Raw genomic sequence first — 24,280 nt, 5'->3', positions numbered from 1 at the left:
ACCTAAAATGCCCCAACTCCTCCCCCTGACCCCGGTTTTAATAGAGCCTCCTATCCTGGAAAAGCTCTGGGTTAGCCATGACCCACAAAGGACAGTGTGTGCATTGCCTACCTCCAGGGGCACGACACACACACACACACACACACACTCATCCGGACAACAAACACGGAAGGGGGGGCGTGCTCTGAGCTATAGATGCCCTGTGCCCCATAGTAGGTTGAATCAGGTCTCCCAGAGAGATGGCCAACCCCCCGGAACCTCAGAGGGTGACCTTGTCCCAACAGGCATCTTTGCAAATGGGATTCGGGTGAAGGGCTCACGGTGCGATCAGCCTGGGTTAGAGCAGAGCCCTGCATCCGAAGAGGAGTGAGGGCCCCTTTTAGGAAACCGAAAAGAAGACAGGTCCTCCAGGTGGCTACAGCAGGACACCACAAGCCGGGGGGGCTTCAGCCCCTGCAATTATTTTCCCATCATGTTGGAGGCAGGAAGGTCAAACGAGGTGCAGGAGCCGCCAGGGCCGGCACCTGGCGAGTTCTCCCTCCCTGGCATGCAAACGTCCACCTGCATCCAGGGGCAGGCCTCCCCCCAGCCCCCCAGCCAGGAGCCGGCACTCCTCGTCGGGTCTCTCTCTCTCCTGTCGGATCACTCAAGCCCAGGGGAACGCCTCCCATGCCCCGGGTGGGGTGGGGGGACTTGGCTTCCTACGACATACCATCTCGACCTTGCATTGTACGTGTGAAAACCTTTCTCTCTCAAAGCCCCTGCTTTGTGATTCAAAAGCTTTGATTTTTCAAGACTGTTGTTGTCTCTCATGAAATTCAAAAAAAGCTCCTCAGAAAGTCAAAGCCGAGGATTTCACTCGACATGATCTCGTCTGAATTCCGTCATGGTGTGGCCCCTCTCTGCTCCCTGGACGCAGTCAGCTCAGAAATATCTGCCTTCCACAAAGAGTCGTGTGTGTGTGTGTGTGTGTGTGTGTGTGTGTACCTGTGTGCACATGCAGAAAATGCTTATTGGTTAATATATATATTGGCCTGTTATTCTGCCACCAAATAATAGGGGAGAAAAAATTTCATAGAAAGGCAGTGTCGTAGCGTATGGGGTTGATCCAAAGAATAGCTATCTCCAGGCAACTTTAAATATATATATATTCTAAAAAGAATAAAGTCTTCACAGTGTCAGCCCTGGACTACTTATCCAACAGTAACAGGGACTCGGAAGCGCAGAACTCATTCAAAATAAATGTGATGTAAAAACCGATGGTTCGGATGGGAGGGAGAGAAGTTCTTCCTGGACCTCAGGTGCAGGGCCCGAGGCCGTGAGCATCAAACAGACAAAAGGCGGGTGGCCAGAAGGGAATGTGTCTGTTTCTTGTGCACATGGGGGCTTTGGAGAAAAGAAATAAAAACCCCAAGAGGTGGTCACCCCTGGAGACGTACAGACCATTTCAACAAGAGGGATGCAATCATGGAGATGTAATAAGACAAGGGGTTAGCGGTTTGAGCTCCCAGGGGCCCAAACTGTGGGGAGGTGAGTACATGGGACCCTGATGGGAGAGGAGGGTTGTTGAGTGACGTTTGCTTGGCAAGGCCCGTTTGAGGGCTTTTCCTCCTATGTCTCTGTGGCCCAAACGCCCCCGGGGGTGTTTGATGGAGGACCTCACTTCTCAGAAGTCCGCCCTGTGCCTGGCCTGTGCTCGGGGGCTATAATGGGCGGGCTGGACGCAGATCTGGTGAAGGAGAAGAGTTTGCACAAGGTTCGGTTAGCCAGCATCTTGTTGTGACTGACCAGCGGCAACACCGGTCAGCTGATTGCAGGTGAGACAGAGACTGGGAATTTGTGCGGTGTCTGTCAGGCTGCAGCACAGGTCCATGGGGAAATCACGTGTGGAAGGGAGACAGGTCATTTGCAGAAAGCCCCGTGCACAGGCCTCGGGGAATGTTCACAGCTCTCTCTCTCGCTAAGCGCTGAGCACAGAGCCGGGCGCACAGCGTGCTCAATTAACGTCACTGTTACCGACCGATGGCAGCCTTTTAACTCATCAAGGCAGCTGCTTTTTCTGACCACCTTGGGTATCACAGTTGCTTATCTGCCCGCTGAGCCTCTAAGAGCATTGAGATAGGGGTGGGGGGGGGCGTAGAGAGGAAGCAGTTTTAGCTAACAGAACTGAGCGTCTCTGGACTGCATCTGCGGTTCTTCAGTCATTTCTAAGATGGGGAATTTGCACCAAACACCGAGTCACAAAGCCCTTCCCGGGGTGTCGCCTGGCCCCACGGGCTCCAGCGTCTTGCCTACGTCCTGTCGTTGACCTTTCTGATGTGGGGAAGATACTGCCATGAGTTTCTATCAGATGCTAACCAAGAAAATGCATTTCAGACGCAGTGTGATGCCGGCCCCGCCAAGGCTCTGCGGTGCGCAGAGGGATGCCCAGCCTCGCGGACACCGGCGGGAGGGCGGTGTTCACGTTCTTGTTCCTAGGCAGAGAGAGCTTTTGAAATTCAGCCAGAATTATGCAAGTTTTGGAAAGACGCCTCTCTTTGGCCTGGATAGTTAAGGACCAGTTATGAGTCTAATACAGTGGTTGGCAAACTGCGGCTCGTGAGCCACATGCGGCTCTTTGGCCCCTTGAGTGTGGCTCTCCCACAAAATACCACATGCGGGCGCTACCTCGATAAGGAATGTACCTACCTATGTAGTTTTAAGTTTAAAATTTTGGCTCTCAAAAGAAATTTCAATCGTTGTACTGTTGATATTTGGTTCTGTGGACTAATGAGTTTGCCGACCGCTGGAAATAAGCAGACGTTACGAGTGCAGCACAGATAAAGATGACATCCTTCCTTTTCGCCGACAACCCCTACCCACACACACAGAGACACACCTTTTCATGTAATACTCGTCGGCCCCGGAAGCTGCTCTCCTCTCTACGACTCTACATGAAGATGGCCTCGGACATTACTTGTAGCTGCTCAGGCGAGGTCTTCCTCTGAGAAACTGTTGGGATTGGGTCGCCCTGTTGATCACGTTCACGTGGGGTTTGGGTCCCGACTCCTCTGTTTGGGTGGACTCCAGTGCATCCCTACACAGACTCCCTCCCCATCCAGGCTAATGGGGATGCCCGAGGGGGCAGGTGAGTGCGGCCCCCAATGCCAAGTCCAGGCAGCAGCAGTCTGCTGAGTCCACAGGGCGCCCACCGGGCCACACTTGCCCATTTGCACGGACATCCTACAGGGTCCACTTCCGTGAACCTCGGGGTGCGTGGTGAGCCGCTCAGACAGGGAAGGTCGTCTGTCACCTGCGTGAGCTTCCCTGGGAGGCTGCGGGAGAGGCGTGCGGCCTCGTCGCGCTGAGCCCGTCACTGCGCACCCCCACCTCCCGTGTGTGAAGGATGAGGTCTCTCCTACCTGGAAATTGACTCTTTAAATCATCCCAACCTGTGTATCAGCAAAGTGGGAACACTACAAAATGTGTCCACGTAAAGTTAACTGAGCAGGAAATAGAAGCCATCGAGAACATTGATAGAACAGCATCTTTTACACCTCTGCTCAGGTATCAAAATGCTGATTGTGTTAAACCTTCTGTAGATGCACATGTGTCCATGTCTCCTTTTAAAGTGTGGAGACTAGGGGTGGGGGTGGGTGCTCACTATTATGAACAAAAGAGCCGTATTTGTGTACAAGTGATGGTGACACACTTTATTCCCTTAAAAACATGCCCGTCCCCCGGGTGCACAAGGCATGTGTGTGTGTGTGTGTGTGTGTGTGTGTGTGTGTGTGTGTTGACACAGAGACATAACTTGGCAATGTGAGGCACAGTGGAGTCAGGCGTCTAGGATGTCATTCACCCAGGGACACGGGACAGCCTTCGGATGGCCAGCACTGTAAGCCCAGCAGCCTTGCGGGACGGGGCAGGAGCGAATGCTGGGTGTCCGCAGGGCTCTGCTCCCGCCAGAGTCAGACGGGGTTGTCCTCGCATGCCAGGGTCCTGCCTCTCCTGGCCTCTCCTCCCACTGTCCAGACAGGGGGCCTTGACCCCGGTGCCCGTCGGATGCTTTAAGGGGAGGCACGGGTTAGCGGGTCCTGCCGGTCAGCGCCCTGCTCCAGCGTCCGGATGAGGCTCTGGTAGGTGTCTCTCTCCGCCCTCCACGAGTGGCGCGTTTGCACGTACTCCCTTCCACGGGCCACCATCGCTCCCCTGAGCGCAGGGTCCCGGAGCAGTCCCTGGGCCAGCTGGACAAAGTCCTGCATAGGAGGGAGGGGGCACGCAGATGTGAACAAGTGGTGAAGGGGGTCTGTCCCCGGCCCCCGTCTCTCCGCACCTGCCTCCCCGCCCCCTACAGAGACAGACGGCCTTGGGGAGGGAGGCGAGTTCATGCGGACATTGGGATGGGTAAGACATTGTATACAGAAACACGGACACGCTGAGCTGAACCCCAGGGATCAGTATCAGTCTTCGGTTTGGCCTCCTCTCCTTCCTCCCCAGACTGCTGTCTTTTCCTGACACGGACTCTGAGTCATGGTTTCCTCCCTAGTTTGAGTGTCCGCGGAGCCCCTCCGCATGACCCAGCACTGTGCTGGCCCAGGCTGGTTGTCATTACGCCGGGGGCCCCCTCTTTTCTGGTCACGGAGCGTGGCTCCAAATGATGGATGTCATCTGCTGTCATGGCTTCCGAGTTGGAGCTGGGTGTACAGAGAGTTCTGACAGAACCTAGTGGTGGAGCCGTGGGCCAGCAGGCTGACCTGTCAGAGCCCTGTACTTAGCACCGCCAGAGGAGCAACGGCCCTGGGTAGCTAGGTCAGCCCCGCCCAGACACGGGAGAAGGGAGGGATAGGGATGGGACTGTCCAGGCTTTTCTTCCCTCCCCTCCCATCACAGCATTTAAGGCATCTCCCCGACTGTGAGCCTCTCCTGCTGCTCACAGACCCATGATGAAAGCACCAAGCCCTTCCTGGCTGGAAAGAATGAGAATCATTTGGGTGGTTCAAGGGTGTGCAGAGACGGGAGGGGCGCGCGCAGCCTGTACCTGACCTGCTTGCGCCCAGGTCAGGAGCAGGGTTCCAGAGCCCAGACGCTTTGATTGCGAGTGTGTGTCTCTGCCTCTCTGTGCCTGTGTCCTGGTCGTTAAACTGGGGACGAGAACAGAACTAACTGCCCAGCAGGGTACGGGGAGGATTAAACGAGCTAATACAAAGGATGCAGAGTGGAGCTCGTGTGAATTCCAGAGACGCAGCCATGCCTGAGATTAATGCACCATGCCTCGCTGCTTAAGGGGAGCATCTCCGTATCCTCAAAACTACTGTTAATTAAACGTTGGGTGCCTCTGATAGCCAGCTGCAGAAACAGCCATGTTCGGGGGAAGGCGGAACTGTGCTTTTAGGAATTGTGTCTACTTTAGAGTAAATCAGTGTTCTATTTCTTTAATAATAATAAAAAAAAAGATAGCCTATCTGTTCCCATCTGGTCACTGAAACACATTCTCATGAAAATGACCGGAGAGGCTCGCGAATTGAGCACGTTGTTGCGTGACGGCCCCAACCGCTGTGATTTATGTGACGCAGAGACTCTGGTGGAAACCCAACCCCCTGCGTGGGGTTTCTATGGAATTGATGACCGTTCTGCTGTACAATCGTGAACGACGGCGTCTGGGGAAGGTTGTGATGAAATGCTGCATTTTCTCTCCACGTGGAAGATGGGGGGGGATAAAAACAAAACCCAGACTTAAATAAAACAAGTGAGAAGTGGGTGAGGACAGGAACCCCTGGGCCGTTGGCCCTGGCTGAGTGGCTGGGCCTCTCAGCATCAGGGAAAGGACAGTCACGGCCCTGGCCCATTGGCTCAGTCGGTTAGAGCGTCCTCCCGAAATGACAAGGTTGCAGGTTCGATCCCCGGGCAGGACACACATGGGAAGCAACCCATGAATGCACAATTTAGTGGAACAACAAATGAATGCTTCCCTTTCCACTCCCCTCTCTCTCCCTTGCTCTATCTGTCTTTCTAAAAGTCAATCAAACAATAAAAAAATTAAGTTGTGGTCAGATAGCTCATTGATTGGTTAGAACATTGTCCTGGAGCATGGAGGTTGCTGATTTGATCCCCGGTCAGGGCACATACAGGAGCAGTTTGGTGATTGCCTCCCTCTCTCTCTCTCACTCTCTCTCTCTCTCTCTCTCTCTCTCTCCCCCCCCCCTCCCTGCTGTTCTCTCTCAAGAAAAAGGACAGTCTCCCTGTTGGAGAGTGAGAGTCACCGCTGAAGTGCTGCAATTTCTCCTTCTGGACTAAGACCACAGCCGCACGGCTGGTGGGGGCACACTGACCTCAGAAGCCAGTGGTCTTGCAGTGAGAATGCAGAATAATACCCCCTTCACTCTCCAAAGTAACCTGTCTTTGCACAATATACAATAAGGTTGCCTATTTACAAATCCACACAAATAGATGTCAAATCGATTTCCAGTTTAGCTTGCACATGTTGGCCCAGCGTGTCCTGGGGGCCGACATGGCTGTCCCCCAAACTCTGGGAGCCGCCAACATCCACGCGTTTAACTTTAGGGGTGCGGGGTGGGTGTGTGCATGTCACGGCTGGTTTTACTTCTGCTAATTGCAGATGTTTGGTTAAAGAGCGAAAATTTAAAAACAATAATAATACAAATTAAGTTAAGAAACAGAGAAATGATGATTTGTATGACACGAGCCAACCACGCGCCCAGTTCCCTAAGGGGGGAGCAGCGCAGAGCGAGCCGGCGGGGAGCCCCTGGCTGTCAGCCCCTGCCTACCTCTTGCCCGTGCCGAGCACGAGTCCAGCACAGACACGCTGGCGGTGGTGGGCACACTCCCAGGCTCTGAGGAGCAGTGTGAATACCACTGGCTTTGGAATAAATGGCCCTCGTCTGAGACCCCCACATGTGCCTCCTCTCGGCTGTCCCCCACACCTGGGCATGGTCACCTCCCTGCTACAGATAACGGAACAGGCACAGGCATGAGCAATGTGCCCGGAGTCACTCAGATCAGGTACAAAGCTCAGGCTCTCGGCACAGCTCCACCCGACCCGGAGACCGGAGGGTGTAGTTAGTGCTCCAGCCTGCCTCGCGGTTTCCAAATACTACACTGTCGATTGACTACCAACATCATTACCATTGAAGGAAAAAGAAACAAACTTTAATAAACGTGGGAATTCATGCAGAACTCTAAGAACAGTGCCTGTGATACAATATGCACCTGAGAAATGGTAGCTGTTGACACCATCATCACCATCAACATCAGCATCACCATCACTGTCACCATCACAATCATCAACATCGCCATCATCATCATCCTGAAATTTATATCTTTTTTCCTGTGCCCATTTAAAAGACAAACAGAGCCTCCCTGCAAAACTAGCTTGAGCCAAACTTTAAAAGCCTTTCCCTGAGATAGCACACAGTGTGCTCTGTTTCTATTAAATGCCAAACGGAGTTGAATTCTGAAGCTGTAACACGGGGCCATAAACCAGTTCAGTTTTTTTTCCCTTTTAAAAAGAAAAACAGTGGGATTGTTGTAGTAAAAAAAAAAAGAAAGAAAAACTCAGTGTTTAGCAGGTTGGGAAAGGGTTTTTTAAGTTAATGTGGGTTTTGTTTTGGGTTTTCTTTTATTTAGTGAGAAGTGGGGAGGCAGAGAGACAGACTCCCACATGTACCTGACCGGGACCCACTTGGCATACCCACTAGGGGGTGATGCTCAGCCCATGTGGGGCATTGCTCCATTGCAACCAGAGCCATTCTAGTATCTGAGGTGAAAGCCATGGAGCCGTCCTCAGCGCCCGGGACAATTTTGCTCCAGTGGAGCCTTGGCTACAGGAGGGAAAGAAAGAGAGAGGAGGAAGAAGGGGAAGGGTGGAGAAGCAGATGGCCGCTTTTCCTGTGTGCCCTGACCAGGAATCAAACCCAGGATGTCCAAACGCCGGGCTGACGCTGTACCACTGAGCCAACTGGCCAGGGCCAGGGAAAGAGTTTCTTAAGGTCCACCCCCAGTCCCTGCCAGGTGAGGTGTATAGAAGAGATGATCTGGCTCCTATCACAGCTGAATATTTTCAGTCATCATTTTGGTAAAAGTCCCACAGATGTTGTTTGCATTTGAGAAGCTCCCCTAAGCAAACTTCTTCTGCTGCCACGTTCCCCCTCATCAAGATGCAAATGGCTGTCATCCGCCTGCGCTCGGTACCAGGCGCCGAACCAGGTGGAGCTGCCAGGGCGGAACCCAGCATCCACCCTTTTAAGACAAGTCTTGCAAACTGTGGCAACCAACCACTTGGTTACCGACCCGGTCCATTCCACCTGAGTGCCTCTGTCGAGATGGATAGAACCCTGTCACCAATTTCTGTAAGATGCCTGTTTGTTTCTGAGGCAACAGCTCTCACCCGGCGTTTGGTCGGGTCTGATCGCGACAACGGAGAAAAATCAAACAAAGCTACACTTTTGGAAGTGTGTTTAAAACACAGCCCCTGGCCCTGGCCGGTTGGCTCAGTAGTAGAGCGTCGGTCTGGTGTGCGGAAGTCCCAGGTTCGATTCCCGGCCAGGGCACACAGGAGAAGCGCCCATCTGCTTCTCCACCCCTCCCCCTCCCCTTCCTCTCTGTCTCTCTCTTCCCCTCCCGCAGCCGAGGCTCCATTGGAGCAAAGATGGCCCGGGTGCTGGGGATGGCTTCTTGGCCTCTGCCCCAGGCGCTAGGGTGGCTCTGGTCACAACAGAGCGACGTCCCGGAAGGGCAGAGCATCACCCCCTGGTGGGCAGAGCGTCGCCCCCTGGTGGGCGTGCCAGGTGGATCCCGGTCGGGCGCATGCGGGAGTCTGTCTGACTGTCTCCCCGTTTCCAGCTTCGGAAAAATACAAAAAAATAATAAATAAATAAATAAATAAATAAATAAACAAATAAAACGCAGCCCCTGACCCCTTATAAAACCCAAAGCATTCTTTTTTTTTAAAGCATCCTTTGTAAAACTAATATTAAAATTGAAATTAAAATCGTCTGTGACTTTAGCGGTGCATCCAGTGGGACTGTGTCCAAGGCCTCAGGAGGACAGTCACCGGCACAGGTGACCTGGTCATAGCAGGGACAGGACGGCTATTTGCTAGTAGAAGGAATCGTGCCACACAAGAAGCTCCGTGAGGTGGGGACACCCACGTGGCACTCTTGCCGGTGTTCAGCCCGATGCTCCCAGGTGTAAGTGACTAGGGCTCAGACAGTCCCCGGTAAAGCTACCAGGCTCTGAAATTGAGCCGCATAAAATAAATAGACGGCGTGTCCGGGGAGATGAGAGTAAAATCACTTTGCCAGGGTGAAGACAAATAAATATTCTCTGACCTAAAGCTTGGGCTAGCGTGCTGACTTCGCGAGATCCAACATGTTGGTTCAACGCAGTAAGCCTTTGTTTGGAGAATCGACAAGTAGCTACCACAGACTCTGCATGTCCTTGCGTTGTTGTGGCTTTAGGAGTCACAATCAAAAGGAACTATCAAAAGGACCACAGTATAGAGAAGCCCTGGGCCCTAACTTTTGTCCTTTGTAGTCTGTTTCCCATGTGAGCCAGGGCATCCCAGAGGACTGGCCGGTGCCTGACCACTGCCTGTGTGTACACACACACACACACACACACACACACAGCGAGCTGGATGCAGCTCTATGATAAGCAGGTGGAGAAAGAGGTGGGCCGTGATTATTTTAAGAGAAAGCAAAAGACCTGAGATTCAACCTCTGCTACAGGAACTTTGAGAAACCGAATTGTCAAAGACGTGAGTTGACTTCAATTTTTACGTCTAGATCCCCGTATGTCTGAATGCAACCTGTGTATTCATGAAGCCGATGGTGAGTGAAACCTAATTTTTAAACCTACAGACTTAAAGAACAAAAGTCAGGCCTAAGGTGTGTGTTCACCACCGACAAGGCCCGGGAGGGGGCCGTGCCTGTCCCCCTTCGGTGACGATGTGCGTCCGAGCTCTGACCATGTGAATCACCCACGTCAGGACCTCTGAGCAGGAGTTACAATTTGCAAACTTGTCTGGGGGAGGAAACAGAGCTTGGAAACTCAGGCCATGGCCACATGCCCTGCACACAGTCCCCGGGGGGTTCAAAGGCAGGCGGACACCCGAGGGTGCATCCTCAGAACCTGGGCACCTTGCAGATGGGAACCCTTCCCATGTTCTGGGAGGTGCTACCACACACGTGAGCCCGAGATGTCGCTGGGTACAGCCACTGCGCCCGCTGTGCTCTGCGTTGACCTTAACTAGTACTCTGCCGACTCCGTTCAGTTCTGAACACTTGATTACGAATGATCAGCGTGGCAGAGCTCTGAACGTGAGCACATGCTCTAGAAATGCGGGGCTGTCTGTGATAACCGCTGTTGTCACAATCAGAAGTCTTTGTATATGCAGGTGGGGTGACAGTCTCAAGGTCACGCTGCTCAGGGGCAGCAGGACCAGCAGGGACCTCAGGTCACCTATTTCCCACAAGTCCCCAGGTTTCTTCCGGCCGACACTGCGTCATCCGGGGCCCTGCTCGTGATGGGGACACTGGGAGCTGATGACACCACCACATCACAGACCCCGAGGGAAATGCACATGGAAACCATCCCGACAAGCGGAACCTGAGGGGTGACTCGCCTCTACCTGAGGATCAGAAAACAGCAGTCCCGTGACTCCATGCTGGACCACGGCAGCGTTCCCGGGGATGTTCCTGGCCAGCACTGGAACCTCCAGGTCCATTGCCTGCGGGACGGAAAGAGGAGATGGTGGGTGGTGCTTTTAAGTGCAGCTCTGTCCCGAAGAACCCATCTGTGCAATTAATTTCTCATGGTAACTGGACCTCTGGCCCCTCCCAGAAAGCCTGTGCGTGCTACAGTGTGCATGCATGCATGTTTGCATGTGTGTGCATGTCTGTGGAATATACGAGTACACATGTGTATGTGCGTGAGCATGTGTGTTGTAGGGTGGGGTGGAGACCGCCTAATGAGGAAGACCCAAAGAAAATACTTTTTTTGGAATTTCTTTCATTTAAACCTCCACCGGCTTCAACTCCACCATTACCCCAAACTTGAAGCACGTAAGTGGCAGGAGTGTGCATCCGGCTAAAGTTTGATTTCTGGAGTGTGTTCGCAAATGGGACCTTTCTGTGCCCCATGAGAAAGCAGACTCAGTTCTGAGAGCTCAGAGGGTCTCTCCCCTCCAAAGTGACACCCCTGATTCTGTGACTGACCCCACGGGTGTCTGGCTGGATCCTAATGAAATGCCCCCTTGCCACTCTTCTGAAACCAAGTCCATTCAAGCAAGACCCTCAGCCCAAAGGGCAGTTGGGAGTTTTGCAAAGGAACCCTACGTCCACACCCTGATGCCGTCAGAACGGCAAACGCTGATCTGACCGCGGTCCGTCTGCCCTGAATTGCCATGTGCACTGGTTGTAAAATCATTCCCGGGTCTTGCTTTACCCCCTCTTTAAAAAGCTAGCGGGGCTTGAGTGGATGTATGTTTACGGGGGAAGAAGCGATTCAGTGAAAGCTCAGGGCTCGGCTCCGCCGCGATGAACAGTTTCAAAGCTAATCTGTAACCCGTGGGGCTGCAACCACAGCCGTGGGAGCCAGTGTTAAACCAGAGAGGGTGCACGCTAATCGCAGAGCATCGGTGCAGGTGCTGACATCTGGCTGGAGATCAACGTGTTACAATCCACGGACGTGCTCCAAGGACATCCCAGCCCGGGTCACGGGCGCAGCGGGGGTGTAGCTGCTCCCCCGCCCCCGATTGTTTGGTTTGTTTCTTTGGGGCTTTTTAAAATGAAGCCACATTAAAACATCAGGCATACAACATTGGTCATGTCTTAAACTTAGGAAGCACTATTCTTTTCTTTTTTTTCTGGTTTAGTGATCATGTTCTTGAAACACTAAGATTTGTATGATTAGCCAGTAAACTCAGTCATTCCAACCAGTGTCCGAAGGAAGACATGGGTGTTACCAAACCTTGTGACCCAGGAAGAGCAGTGGTCTGGGTAGCCCGTGGAGTGGGGAGGAAAACGCAAAGCTGGTTCACAGACCCGGAGGACCAGGGGCGGCACATTTTCTCCCCTCCACCAGGTATATTGTGTGCTAACCGATCTGTCCCCATGCCACGCCTGCCGTACGCGATGCCTGCGCTGGGAACTGGGGGACACGTCACACCTGTCGCAGCCTGTGATCTCGTGATCTGGGGGAAATCCCGCCAGCCCTCACGAAGATCCCCCTTCAAAAGGAATCCGAGTACGACGGACTAACAACAGAATAAGACAAAAGAAAAGCCTTTTGTGTTTGTCACACACGCTGGTGATCACCTCTGGTAACCAGCATGGAGCAGTGAGGATATTTGGGTGAGACTCCCGTCACCTAGAACATCCCAGAGGGGCTGAGCGGCGGCTCAGTTCCCCTACAGACGAGCGGTCACCGTCCAGCCACGGCATGGTCGCCGGGACTTCACCCTCAGTGGCTTTTTATGCGACAGCCCCTGCCTGAGAAACACGGGTAACTCGGCAACGGCCGAGGGTGCTGCCCAGACCTGTGTGTTTGGCCAAAGGAGACTAAGCGAGTTTGAGAGACTGGGCACTTCCTACTTGCCTCCTCTATCTGCATCTATGCTCCCTCCAAACCCTTTCATAGCTGCTAACTCTGGAATGATGGGCCACGCTGGAAAGAAGGAGAAGAAACCGGGAAAAGGAGGCGGTCAGAGGCCACACCGTCCTGGGTCGGCCTTACTGCGCAGCAGGCAGGAAACGGCAATGAGAGGTGGGATGACCTTTTTTCCGGCCCCAGGCGGGACTGAACACCAACTTCTGAGCTCCCAAGGGAAGGCCGTGGTGCTTCTTGCAGGCTTAGAGATGCGCGGGACATCAGGAGAAGCCGCCACCTCCATCCATCAATAAGGAGCAAAGCGTACCCGTGGGCCCCGGGGAGACCGTTACCTCCAGGATGGCCGCGGACATGCCTTCCGAGACGGAGGTGTTGACCAGCGCGAAGCAGTTCTGGATGACGGCGTGGAGGTCCTCCTGGGGCATCTCGGGGAGCAGCCGCACCCCCGCGGCCCTGAAACAGACCACAGGGAGCGGGGAAGCGTTTCTGCTGGCGGGGGGCAGGGGGGGTCTTGTGGGAGGGGCTGGGTGTTGGTAATTTTGCAGGAATAAAGGGTGAGCTTTACTGATCAAGGGTTCAACACAAAAAGCAGTATTGGGGGCTGAGAATCTCCTCTGTTTCAACCCCTAGCAGTGGAGGGAGGCGGCCTTGCGAACACGTCCGTCATCGGTTAGAATACCTGCCACGAACCAGACACATGCTTCTCAGACCCTGGGTGTCAGAGGTTAAGTGTTCTGTCATTATTTTCTGTAGGTTTCAAAAAAATCATCCTTTTCTGCCTGACCAGGCAGTGGCGCAGTGGATAGAGCATCAGACTGAGATGCTGAGGACCCAGGTTCGAGACCCCGAGGTTGCCAGCTTGAGCGTGGGCTCATCTGGTTTGAGCAAAAGCTCACCAGCTTAGACCCAAGGTCGCTGGCTCGAGCAAGGGGTTACTTGGTCTGCTGAAGGTCCGTGGTCAAGGCACATATGAGAAAGCAGTCAATGAACAACTAAGGTGTCGCAGCAAAGAACTGATGATTGATGCTTCTCATCTCTCTCCGTTCCTGTCTGTCTGTCCCTATCTATCCCTCCCTCTGACTCTGTAAAAAAAAAAAAAAAAAAAAAAAAAATCAGCCTTTTCTAATACTTCAACCCTTTTTTTCAAATAATAATTTTTAAAGATACTAATAGAGGCCATAATAAACAGAAAGAAATAGAAACACGACAGACAAGAGCCCAAGTCCTCAAGTCTTATTGGTCCCGGACCAACCACCTCAGGTTGTTTATGGAGCAGTGAAGCCCGAGTGTTCAAGCCAGCGTGGGTGGGTCCCTGCTATGGCCAGATACATGCCATTTATAACAAAGACTCCAACGAAGCGGTCTCCACAGAGGTGGTAGTGATTCTCACCCTCACCAGCTGAGGATGAGAGAGGTGCCACATCCCTCCACTCCCCCAAAGCCTGGATAGGGTTAGTCTTTTCAGTGTTTGCCGATGTCCCGTGAACACTGTCCTCTCCAGGTGGTCTTCACGGGCACCTCCCGGGACCAGCGAGGCTGGACCTCTTTTCAAGTATGTGGTTTGTGCGGCTCCCTGGGGCGTCCGTTCTGCTCCCGGCATATCTGTTTCCTGGCTTGTGCGTGGGACTTCACGGTGCCCGGGTGGCATAGGACCACCAGAAGGCTCAAAGGGGGAGTCACTTGTAACGTGCTGGGAGCAGAGCCTGGGACAGGGACGTTGCGGCACAAACACGGGGGAACCGGAACAACGTCCCGGCCACTGGGCTCTCCCCCCTGCCAACCCCACTCCGTGGAGCCTCTGCTCGCAGCCTGCACTCACCTCTCCACTTTGGCTTTGACTTCCCTTGTGAACACCGGGTCAACCTGCAGAGAGACAAAGACAGGCTGTAGGCAGAGACGGGGACGAGCCTCTGTCACAGAACTACTTCCCGGCTCCAGCCCCACACCTGACGGCTCAGAAAGGAAAACAAGCCCAACCGAAAAGACCCCTGGGGCCAGCTGGCCCATGCTGACAACGAGGAGGACGGGGCGTGAGAGGAGGCGCCTGTCTGCTCTCTGGGCTGTAAGACCAGAGTCTGGGGGCACCCCGGGCACAGCCGACTCCTCCCACCACCGCGGGCCAGGAAAGAGAGGCACTCACAGCCGCGGGGCGACCTAACACCACCCCAGTGGAAAGTCCGTTAGGGTGGATGGAGTCTGTCCTTAAGCCTCCAGGGCCCAGTGGGTGGGAACCCTTAGTAGATTGAAGACAAAGGATATGACAGAGCTAAAATTGTATTTTTCTAACAGGAAGCCTTTCCCAGACACACAGATTTAAAGCCCAGGGCAGGTCCATCAGCTGAGGAGTGGATAAACAAAACGTGGTTCGTGTACCTGGTGGACTATTACTCAGCCACGGAAAAGGAACAGAGCCTCAAGGCGGATGGACCTTGAGCACGTGATTCTGAGGGAGAGGAAGCCAGGCGCAGAAGGCCAGGTACCATATGACTCCATTTATATAAAATGTCCAGAATAAGGCAACTCCGTGGAGAAAAAGGTAGATATTTTTTTCCGGTTGCCAGAGCCTGGGGTGTGGAGAGAAGGGGGGGGAGCGACTGTTAAGAGGTACAGGGGGTTTTGGGGGGGGGTGATTAAAGTGTCCCAGGACAGATAGCGGTGATGGTTGCGAACTTAGTGCATCTACTGAAAATCATTGGATTATATAGTTTCAACATGGTAGTTTTTATGGCATATGAATCATACCTAAACTTTTTAAAAGGCCAAAGGCAACTTGTTCACACACAACCTGATAGCCTTGATACTTACTCTGCCTCACATCTGGGGGGAGGGGAATATGTCCTTTGGGACTGCGTTTTGACTCATTTCATCCCTGGTGATTCATACATTTACAGAATTGATGGAAAAATCAACTAGCAACATTTTCAAGCTGACCCGCTGTACTGATATTTGTTATTCTACACGTTTATTTAAGCAGATTCATGTGTACACAGGGACAGAGGCCAGAGAGACAGGTGGCCAGACTGGGTGGGGGCTCCGGAGATAAGACGCACCAGGGTCGGATCCCCACGGGCTGCTCTGGGCCTCAGTTTCCCTTCTGTAAAATGAGAAACGTTAACAGCTCCTGGGGTGGGGGGGATCAAATTTGTCCAAATGCATTCAGTGCTAAGAACTGCACGCACCAGACATGGCAACTTCTGCACGGGTGGCAGAAGAAAATGGCTGACGGTGCAACCCTGCCGGAAAGGGCGAGAACGAGGGTCACAGGTGCACACACGTGCACTGACATGTCTCTCGGCTTCGCCTACGTGCACACACACGCCCCAGGACACAGCCATGCTTCTCAATGCACCACCTTCTCGGCCACAAACCAAACCACCGTACCATTTATTCACAGTGACCTCCTCTGAGGTATGTCCACCCGCTGGGCACCCAGAGGATCTTCGGGACACTTTATCGGCTGTCACGGGGGCCCCACAGGCCTAGTTAGGATGAGGCTGCTGTATAGACTTATCACTTCTTGTTCACCCAACTGCAAACCCCAGCGGAAACAACCAAGAGGCTGGATTCGCCCCCACGCTGGCCCCCCTGGTGTTATTAACAATGAATACAATTTAAAAAGAACTGACAGAATGCTCTTAAGCGGATGCAAGTGTAACCGCACGTTTGAAACATTGTGTACACACATTGGAACACATCCCTCTTCCTGTGACTCCCGATGAGCCAGGAGTGAAAGCAGACTGGATTTCTGTTCTCTTTCACGCATTTCCAGGAGGTATTAGAAATTACAAACCCAGTCCCCATCGGTGTAATGAATATGACAATATCCCTACAGTTTATCATGCTAAATGAAACCATTCTGCCTTCCAGAAACTTCACATCTCCGAGTGTGTGAGTGTGTGTGTGTGGACGTGCGCGCGTGTTGAACCCGAACCCCTTCAGACCACTGGCATGACCGAGATGTAGCCCAAGCATCTAGGCATCCGAAGTTCATCTACATCTCTGAGGTCACTTTGAAGGCTGAGACAGCAACTTTGGGTCCATAAGAAAACTGGAAACTACTCCTAGATAGGATTTTTTTTTAGTTTAATGTTTTTAATAACAAACTTACAAGAAGAGCACAGAAGACAGACACCATTAAAAACAGGTACCTGCATGTAAGACAGCTCAGAAAAGTGCGGGGAATGGACAGACTCTAACACCGGACAGAAAGGCTTGCAAACACCATTGAGTTGCCTTCGATGAGAAATTTACCTGCTTTAAGAAGATCGAAATTCTAGCATTGTCCAGAAAAAATGTTACAGGCTTATTTATAACTGTTACAAAAATCCACTGCTGCAGGCTGACCGCTGAGATGTTCCGACATGCATGCTTTAACACCTTAAGTCTCCGCTTTCGTACTGAAAACTCACATACAATGGAAAATGGAAACGTTTCCAATACGTCATTTCTGCCTCAGATTTTTCCAGTGGAAATCATGTACTCGGGGACCTCCTGAACCCCGTGGATAAAACATCGCCGGAGAGCAGTCGCCCTTGTGGGACCATGGTGGTGTGGCGGCCTCCTCCTAGCTTATCCTGTTGCCCCCTGGTGGAGCAGGTGGGCAGGGGCTGCTCTCAGGGGATCCAAAGACACCTGGAGGCTGCAAGCACAGCTCTATTCCTGGCGTGGACCCGAGAAAGAAGAACCCTCCCCAGAAGGGCTCCTGGTGGCTAACTGGGCTCAAACTTAAAAACAACCTTGCAGTCATTTCTGCACAGGGCCCTCTGGTGCAAACTGCACTCCGCGGAGAAGCCCGCATTGAGCTCCCTGCCTGCATGGTATCCCTGCCATCTGAGCCAGCCCTGCCTTATAAAAGCAGCCCTGGAATCCTCTTTCAACCAATAAGACTGCGACTTCTCCCAGCCAATCAGAGCTGTGCAGCTCTCTCTCCCGTGTGTGCGCGCTCTCGCGCTCTCTCTCTCTCTCTCTCTCTCCCCCCCCCCTTCCCCTATCAGCTTCTTCGAAGACCAATTGGAGTAGCTCCATTCTGACCAATCCTACTGAGAGGATTGGGAGTCCTCATTTGCATGAGGATGGACCAATCAGGGTCCAGGGGTGGGGGACTTCAGTCTGTATAAGTCAGCTCTCCTCCAACTCACTACAATTGCTGTTTCCACTGAGAACCAAGGACTTTGTTTTCCTGGCTGACACCAAAAACACTGAAGATGAAACCCCCAAGATGTGTTGGTGGAGAGGCACAGGGCCATCTCAAAGCCGTGCTGTTTTGCATTCAAGCTTTTTGCATGCATAAGGTGTTTTTCTTCACTACACCCCAAATTGGGGGTTCCGGTGGGCATTGAATTGGCACCAACAATGATCTTGAGACTAGTAAGTTCTTTAAAAAAAAAAACCTTATGACGGTGCATGGTTTATTGTTTATTATTATTGTTGTGAATGGTCAATATTTATTTGCTGCTTACTTTTGCCTAACCTGTGCTAAGTCCTACACACGCATAACCTCATTTCTTGCTGACAGCCCGTTAAAGTCATCTCCACTCTGGGCCAAGAGGATGCTGAGGCTCAGGGAGCCGGTGCCACTTAGCCAGGTTCACGCAGAGTTCACATTCAGGCAGCCCGTCTCTGGAGACCAAACTGTTAAATACGAGCTTTGCTGCCTCCCTGGTTTCCACTCAGAACTTGTATCCAACAGCTCATTAGAAGCCAGTGTGGATTATGGAACACCTGCCCGCTTACCTATTCACTTACTGCTCTCCCTCACCTGTACCTTCTCTTGCCCGCTTTTCTCATAAGTGTATATCTATACCATCCTCTCCACCAGGGAGGCCACCCTCTGTCTCTAAAACTTCTCCCCCCACCCCAAGGAACGAATAAATGCTCCCCATCTGAGAGACTTGCCCATCATCCAAACCACGAGTAACACCTCCTCCCCCAATTTTCTCCCGTGTCCCACTAAACACAGGCCTCCCTTTCTGTCACCTGTCTTTTTATGCCTCCTTACGGTCTCCGTGTCCCTCCCACGGCGTGCCCAGCGCCTTGCACATGGCTCTACGCTCTGTGATATTTGCTAAGTAAATGATCTCCAACTGACCCTTTCACCACCCAGTTCTGATTCTTTTTGTTCAAACGATCCTCAACAATTGAATCACGTTATACCCCGAGCATCATAACACGGAAAAGTCAACAGTCCAATGCAAGCCTTCTTCTGGCTCCATGTGTTCATTTTCGAATTCCTAGTTGACTTATGATCGTTTTCAGGTAGAAATGACTCTCGTTCATTTAATGAGCTTGCTCTTGCCCTTGTGATGAACTATTTAGGTAAAGGTCATTTATCCAGGAGTAGCAAAAGAAAAAAACAAATGTTACAGGACCACTGCCGTATTTCATACTGTAAAACTTACCTACAGGTAAGTAAGCCCTTTCAAGTGAAGAGTAAAAACTTCATTAACTTTTCAGGATTCCCCTTCCACATCGGTTCATTTTCAAATCTCTTAGTGAAGCCAAGTGGAACAAAAAGACAAGATAAGGGGAAAAAAAGAGAGAAGGCCGGCTATTTTTACGTAATGAAAGTGCCACGCTATGAAATTTTAAAAAGCCGAAGCATAGCGAGCAGCAAAGAGAATTCTCGTTCCTGCCTCCTCCGAAGCGTATTTGTTTCCTAGCTAAGAGCAGACTGTTCCCACGCCCGGGCTTTAGGAGAATAATCCCTGGTATGAGAAGTCATCGAGGAAACTCATTAAGCCGTCACACTCGCGCCCAGTGTTCACGCCACGCTCCTTATCAGAAAGCACCAGAAAAATCTGTCTCCCAAGGGCCTCCCCCCTTCTTTCAAGCCGAGACTGACCATGTGCTGACATGAGTGAAGCGAGCGATCCAAGAAGCTTTAAGCGAAGACCAAAGCCAGACTCCATCCTTCCTGCAGCTAAAACAGGGAAACACTGGCGGGAGAGACCCGGACGATGGTGCCCACGAGCCAGCACGGTTGGAGGCACGGCCCAAGGATCCACAACAGACCAGGAGGCTGGGAGCATTTCCTTTGCCACGTCCACTTTACAGATGGGGAGGCTGAGGTACAGAGAGGGGGGACCCCCACACCCAGTGAGTATGCAGACCTACCCCTCTGCAGGATGCTAAGGATGCCATCTGGGTCCAAGGGTGTTAACTAACTTGCCAGCGGCTTGGTGGCATTGAATGATTCTGGTGACTCTCTGTGTGGGACCAAGAGGCAGCGTTGTGACCTGCCCGCAAAATAAACAGAAGTGTGGCATCTAAAAGGTAAGACACATTCAGCACATTGTTCTAAGCCACTTAAGAATGCCACTCCGCTGTTGTCCAAATGACTGGAAGAGTAGAGAAATGCCGATTACAAAGGTGAGCCATGCTATTCAAAAAGAAAAATCCAACCTGTTCACTGGGACGCGTCCACAGGGGCACCCAGTGAGTAGTTCAGGACAAACTGAGACAGGAAGGCAATAAAGCTTTTACAGGTATACACACATGTATACTATGTATATATGCACATGTAACTAATACATATACATAGTATATACATATATGTATACATATATAACAATATGCATGTTGTTCATGTCTATGAACAAGGAAGTAAAAAAAGAAAAACCTAGGGGCCCTGGCCGGTTGGCTCAGCGGTAGAGTATCAGCCTGGCATGTGGAAGTCCTGGGTTCAATTCCCGGCCAGGGCACACAGGAGAAGCACCCATCTGCTTCTCTACCCTTCTCCCTCTCCTTCCTCTCTGTCTCTCTCTTCCCCTCCCACAGCCAAAGTTGGCCCTGGTGCTGAGGATGACTCCGTGGCCTCCACCTCAGGCGCCAGAATGGCTCTGGTTGCAACAGAGCAACGGCCCAGATGGGCAGAGCATCGCTCCCCTGGTGGGCATGCTGGGTAGATCCTGGTCGGGCGCATGCGGGAGTCTGTCTGCTTCCCTGCTTCTCACTTCAGAAAAAATACAAAATAAAAAAACCAACCTCAGCATTCAAAAATCTGGCTGACAATTTCAGTTGTGCACCAAAGTTGTCATACAGGGATCCACAGAGAGGGGCTATCTTACTGCATCTTTGCCGTCTGAACACAGTTTTCACTGTTAAAGAGGATTCTTTCCGTTCCCCTGAAGAGAAAGCAGCAGAGACCAAATACCAGGCCATCGTCTTCCCACCCACAGACCTATAAAAGCATTCGTCTCTTTTGCTTGGTCTTTAATAAAGCAAATAGGTAATCTGCGGACACCACGAACATCTGTTTTTTCTCAGACACTTCGGCATCAATGTCATCCTTTCCGCCACAGCACCCCGCTTCCCGTGGGGCTCTTCCTTGCCTCTTCCCACGGGGTATGGTCTGCCGGGAGTGGAATCGGGCACCTGGCCTGTGGACCTTGAATGGAATGGTCCTGAGACACAAAGGCAGGTGGGGTCGGTTTCCCAGGCGCAGTGCCTCGGACGAGGCGTCCCTGCCTACAGTTTGTGGCCTCCTGGACTTCTTGGTTCCTGCCCAAGTCAGGGCTGGCCTTCCGCCTCCTCGGCAATGCTCGTAGTGGCCGTGTGCTCTCCTGATAAAGCTCATTTGCAGAAGTTGGTGTGACGCTTGCAGCTCAGGGGCACCGACTGACCCGTCCAGTTCCTTCGTCGTTGGGGTCCCTCCATGGAGAGAAATAGCCGAGGACTTGCACTGTCCTGTGCCACAATTATCTCCTAATGACAGACCACGCTTTTTTTTCAAGACATAGTAATGAACCATGTCAATGAGATTCTGCAGTGAGAGGACGCACAGCTGACCTAGAAACGCTATAGCCGAAAATGTATAATTTATATAGTTTATCCCCTCACCAAGCCGCGCTGTTCACAAAGGCATGTACCCAAGGAGCGTGTCCTCACGTCGGATGTCAAAAATAATCGCACGTGATGTAAGGTGGTCATTAAAATGTGGCTCTTTCTGTGTCACACAGTTTGGCCTCTGACCTGCTCCTCAGATCCATTATCCAAATTATCAGCACGTTAACCTGCGTCATCTTGGGGAAGGCTCACGTTCAAGCACACAACCGTTTCAGTCTGCCGCCAGGTCTGCGTCCTCAAGTGATGGTGCATGGAGACTTTAATTCTGGAAGTGGGTAGGTGTTTGAAATCTGATCATGAGAACTGGAAGAGCCGGTCAAAACAGAGTGGTCAGTTGAGGTTGACCCATCAGGGTCACATCTGAGCCAGAATGGGATCTGGAGAGACAGTGTCGCTAAGGAAACAGCCGCTGCTCTGGCCTTACAAAGGGAGTCGGTTCAGGGAACACGCATGCACACACATGCAAACACACACACACAGACCGTTCTGTGACATCTCCTGTGAACCTGAACCCCGTCTGCTGCCATGGTGGAAGCCTTCACACCGCAGACATAGGCATACAGGGCTTCTGGAAAACAAGGGCTTCCCTTCCCCTCCCAGAGCACTGGCTGCAAACACCAGCATGCTATGGTCTGAATGTGTATTCCACACCCCCCTCCAAAATTCATGTGTTGCAATGCTAGTCCCCAAAGGAGATGGTGTTAGCAGGCGGGGCCTTTGAGAGGCGACACGGTCGTGAGGGTGGAGACAGGTGTCTTGGACGGGATAGTGCCCTGATGGAAGGACCCCACAGCACTCCCTTGCTCGTGTGGCGGTGGGAGGAGATGCAGAGAAGCCTGTGACCAGGCAGAGGTCCCTCGCCTGACCACGCTGGCATCGTGACCTCCCGAACGGTGAACACTGACTCTCTTGTTGATGAGCCACCAATGCACCCTGAGAGACCAAATCAGGCAGGTCCAATGCCCTGGCCTCTGCCTGCAGGCCGTTGGGGGTGGGGGTAGGGGCAGAGAGACGCTGTGTCAGTGTGGACAGGTGTGGACCCAGACGGCGTGGCCTCAAGAGTGAGTGCAGGAGACGTGAGCAAACCCAGGGGAGGCTCGGGGCTAAGCGTGACCTGGCACAGCACCAGTACTTGCTACCGGTTCACTAAGTGGCAAATTTGGAACTACAAGACGCGTTTCCCCCCTTCCTCCTGAGGTTGTCACGACAAAGTAGGGGGCCTCCTGCAAGGAGAGCTTTAGAGCTGCTAACGGTTCATGGCAGCGAACTGGAGGACCGCTGATGGTCAGGTCGCCATCCGATTGTCACAGCGCCGGGCAGGAGGTCCAGCTCCCTCCGTCCCAGGGCCCCTTTCCTGGCTGCCTTTTCTCCATTCACGGTAGCATTACTTTGCGCTCCGGGACCACCCAAGCGGACTGACAGGGCTGCCCGTGCCACCCGTCCGGGAACTTTTCCCAAACTCTGGCCGTTTGTGCCACTTTTATTTGTCATATCTGCCCATCACCTGGGCAGCGCTCATAAACCTTCTGGAGAGCCAACTCAATTTAGAGTTAAAGGAAGTCTATAATCCTCATACAACAGCAGGGTGGTTAACTCTTTCGTGGGCCGGCACGAAATTTCTGGCGGTCCGGCGGTCGAAAGCCACCGACCTGGACCCCAAACAGACAGCGCTCGTCTTCCGCGATCAGACTGCCCTCGCTCTCTGGGCGGCTTTGCCTTCGGGTGGCCCTCCGTGCCTCCGCAGGACGTAAACGGTCTCCTTCGTGGCAACAAACCCATTGGAAAGATGTCAAAAGCCTCATCTTTTATAACCAGGGTCTGGTGTTCATTTTTTAAAAAGCTTTGCTTACTTACTTACTTATTGACTTTACTTGCTTAAAAGGAGCAAATTGATATGGTAAGAAGAGTTAGGTAAGCTAATTTTAGAAAAATACATTAAAAAAGAAAAGCGCAGGGACAACAGAGATGAGGTGAGTGCTCACAACAGATCGACTTACTTCCGGACCTACAATCACCAGGTAGGCGCTGGGCTCCTCCTCCTGGTGCCATTCTTGGGAAGAAAAAAAAAAAGAGAAAAAATAAAACAGTTTTCAATGGTTCAAAGTCACAGCTGAAAATGTGACGCGTAATACTGTTTACACGGTAACATAAATTATTTCCTATTTTGCTTTCCTTCACACCGGTCGATTTAAATGATATGCATTTAAAATGTAAAGAGTTGCCTTTGTTTTGTTGTGTTTTTTTGTGGGGTTTTTTTTTTTTTTTTGCTTTTAGGTAAATATTATTGTTCTAGAACATGATACGTTATCCAGATATCCAATTTATCTGGATCAATATGAAAAGGCCACCAAAAACTCAGTGATATCCTGAAGAGCACATAGATGAACTTAAGTGACAAAACTCCAAACGCATCACGCAAACTGACACGCGCAAAGCATTTTCAGGTAGAATTATTCTAGCCTGAGAGTTATTGGCCGTCCTTGATGCCTTCCTCAGAAGCCGAGAGCGTGGGAAAGCGGAGAACACTAAAATCACTACACACCCTGTTCCTTCCCTGGTTTTTCCAAAGTAACATCCTAAAGAGGGCTCTGCTGACATACAGAGAACAAGAAGATTAAACTCCAGACCCCAGCGAGAGCGAGGCAGGGACAGGAACCTGGGTGCAGTTCCTCACACAGGGTCACTCACGTACCCGAGAAGGCGTCCACCAGGTAGAGAGGGTCTTTGACGTGTCTGAGCCCGCATATCAGGAGAAACACGTGCACGCCGTGGGCGCCGCGGCTAATCCCTGCAACGCAAGAGTTCAGGGTGGTGGCGGCGGCGAGGA

The 24,280-nt window shown here is 52.0% G+C and overlaps 1 protein-coding gene across 3 annotated transcripts in view; it reads right to left on the bottom strand.

The window, feature by feature from the left end:
- Positions 1-3,673: 3,673 nt before the first annotated feature.
- The window catches only part of GLT1D1 (glycosyltransferase 1 domain containing 1), a 46,756-nt gene continuing 26,149 nt past the window's right edge, over positions 3,674-24,280 (bottom strand). Inside the window, exons 7-12 of one of the 3 annotated variants that reach the window (XM_066260829.1) lie at positions 24,146-24,241; positions 23,451-23,503; positions 14,429-14,472; positions 12,942-13,062; positions 10,625-10,729; positions 3,674-4,238 (exon numbers count right to left, since the gene is read on the bottom strand). In XM_066260829.1, the coding sequence (XP_066116926.1) occupies positions 4,050-4,238; positions 10,625-10,729; positions 12,942-13,062; positions 14,429-14,472; positions 23,451-23,503; positions 24,146-24,241 (608 nt within the window). In that variant the 3' untranslated portion in view covers positions 3,674-4,049. The remainder of the gene's footprint in view (positions 4,239-10,624; positions 10,730-12,941; positions 13,063-14,428; positions 14,473-23,450; positions 23,504-24,145; positions 24,242-24,280) is intronic. The other 2 variants (XM_066260830.1, XM_066260832.1) reach the window with 2 other exon arrangements.

The sequence above is a fragment of the Saccopteryx bilineata genome, chromosome 2, assembly GCF_036850765.1.
Source record: "Saccopteryx bilineata isolate mSacBil1 chromosome 2, mSacBil1_pri_phased_curated, whole genome shotgun sequence".
In the NCBI taxonomy this organism is placed as follows: Eukaryota; Metazoa; Chordata; class Mammalia; order Chiroptera; family Emballonuridae; genus Saccopteryx; species Saccopteryx bilineata.
Note: the sequence above shows the minus strand (reverse complement) of the source record. Positions and strands in the feature narration are given on the sequence as shown.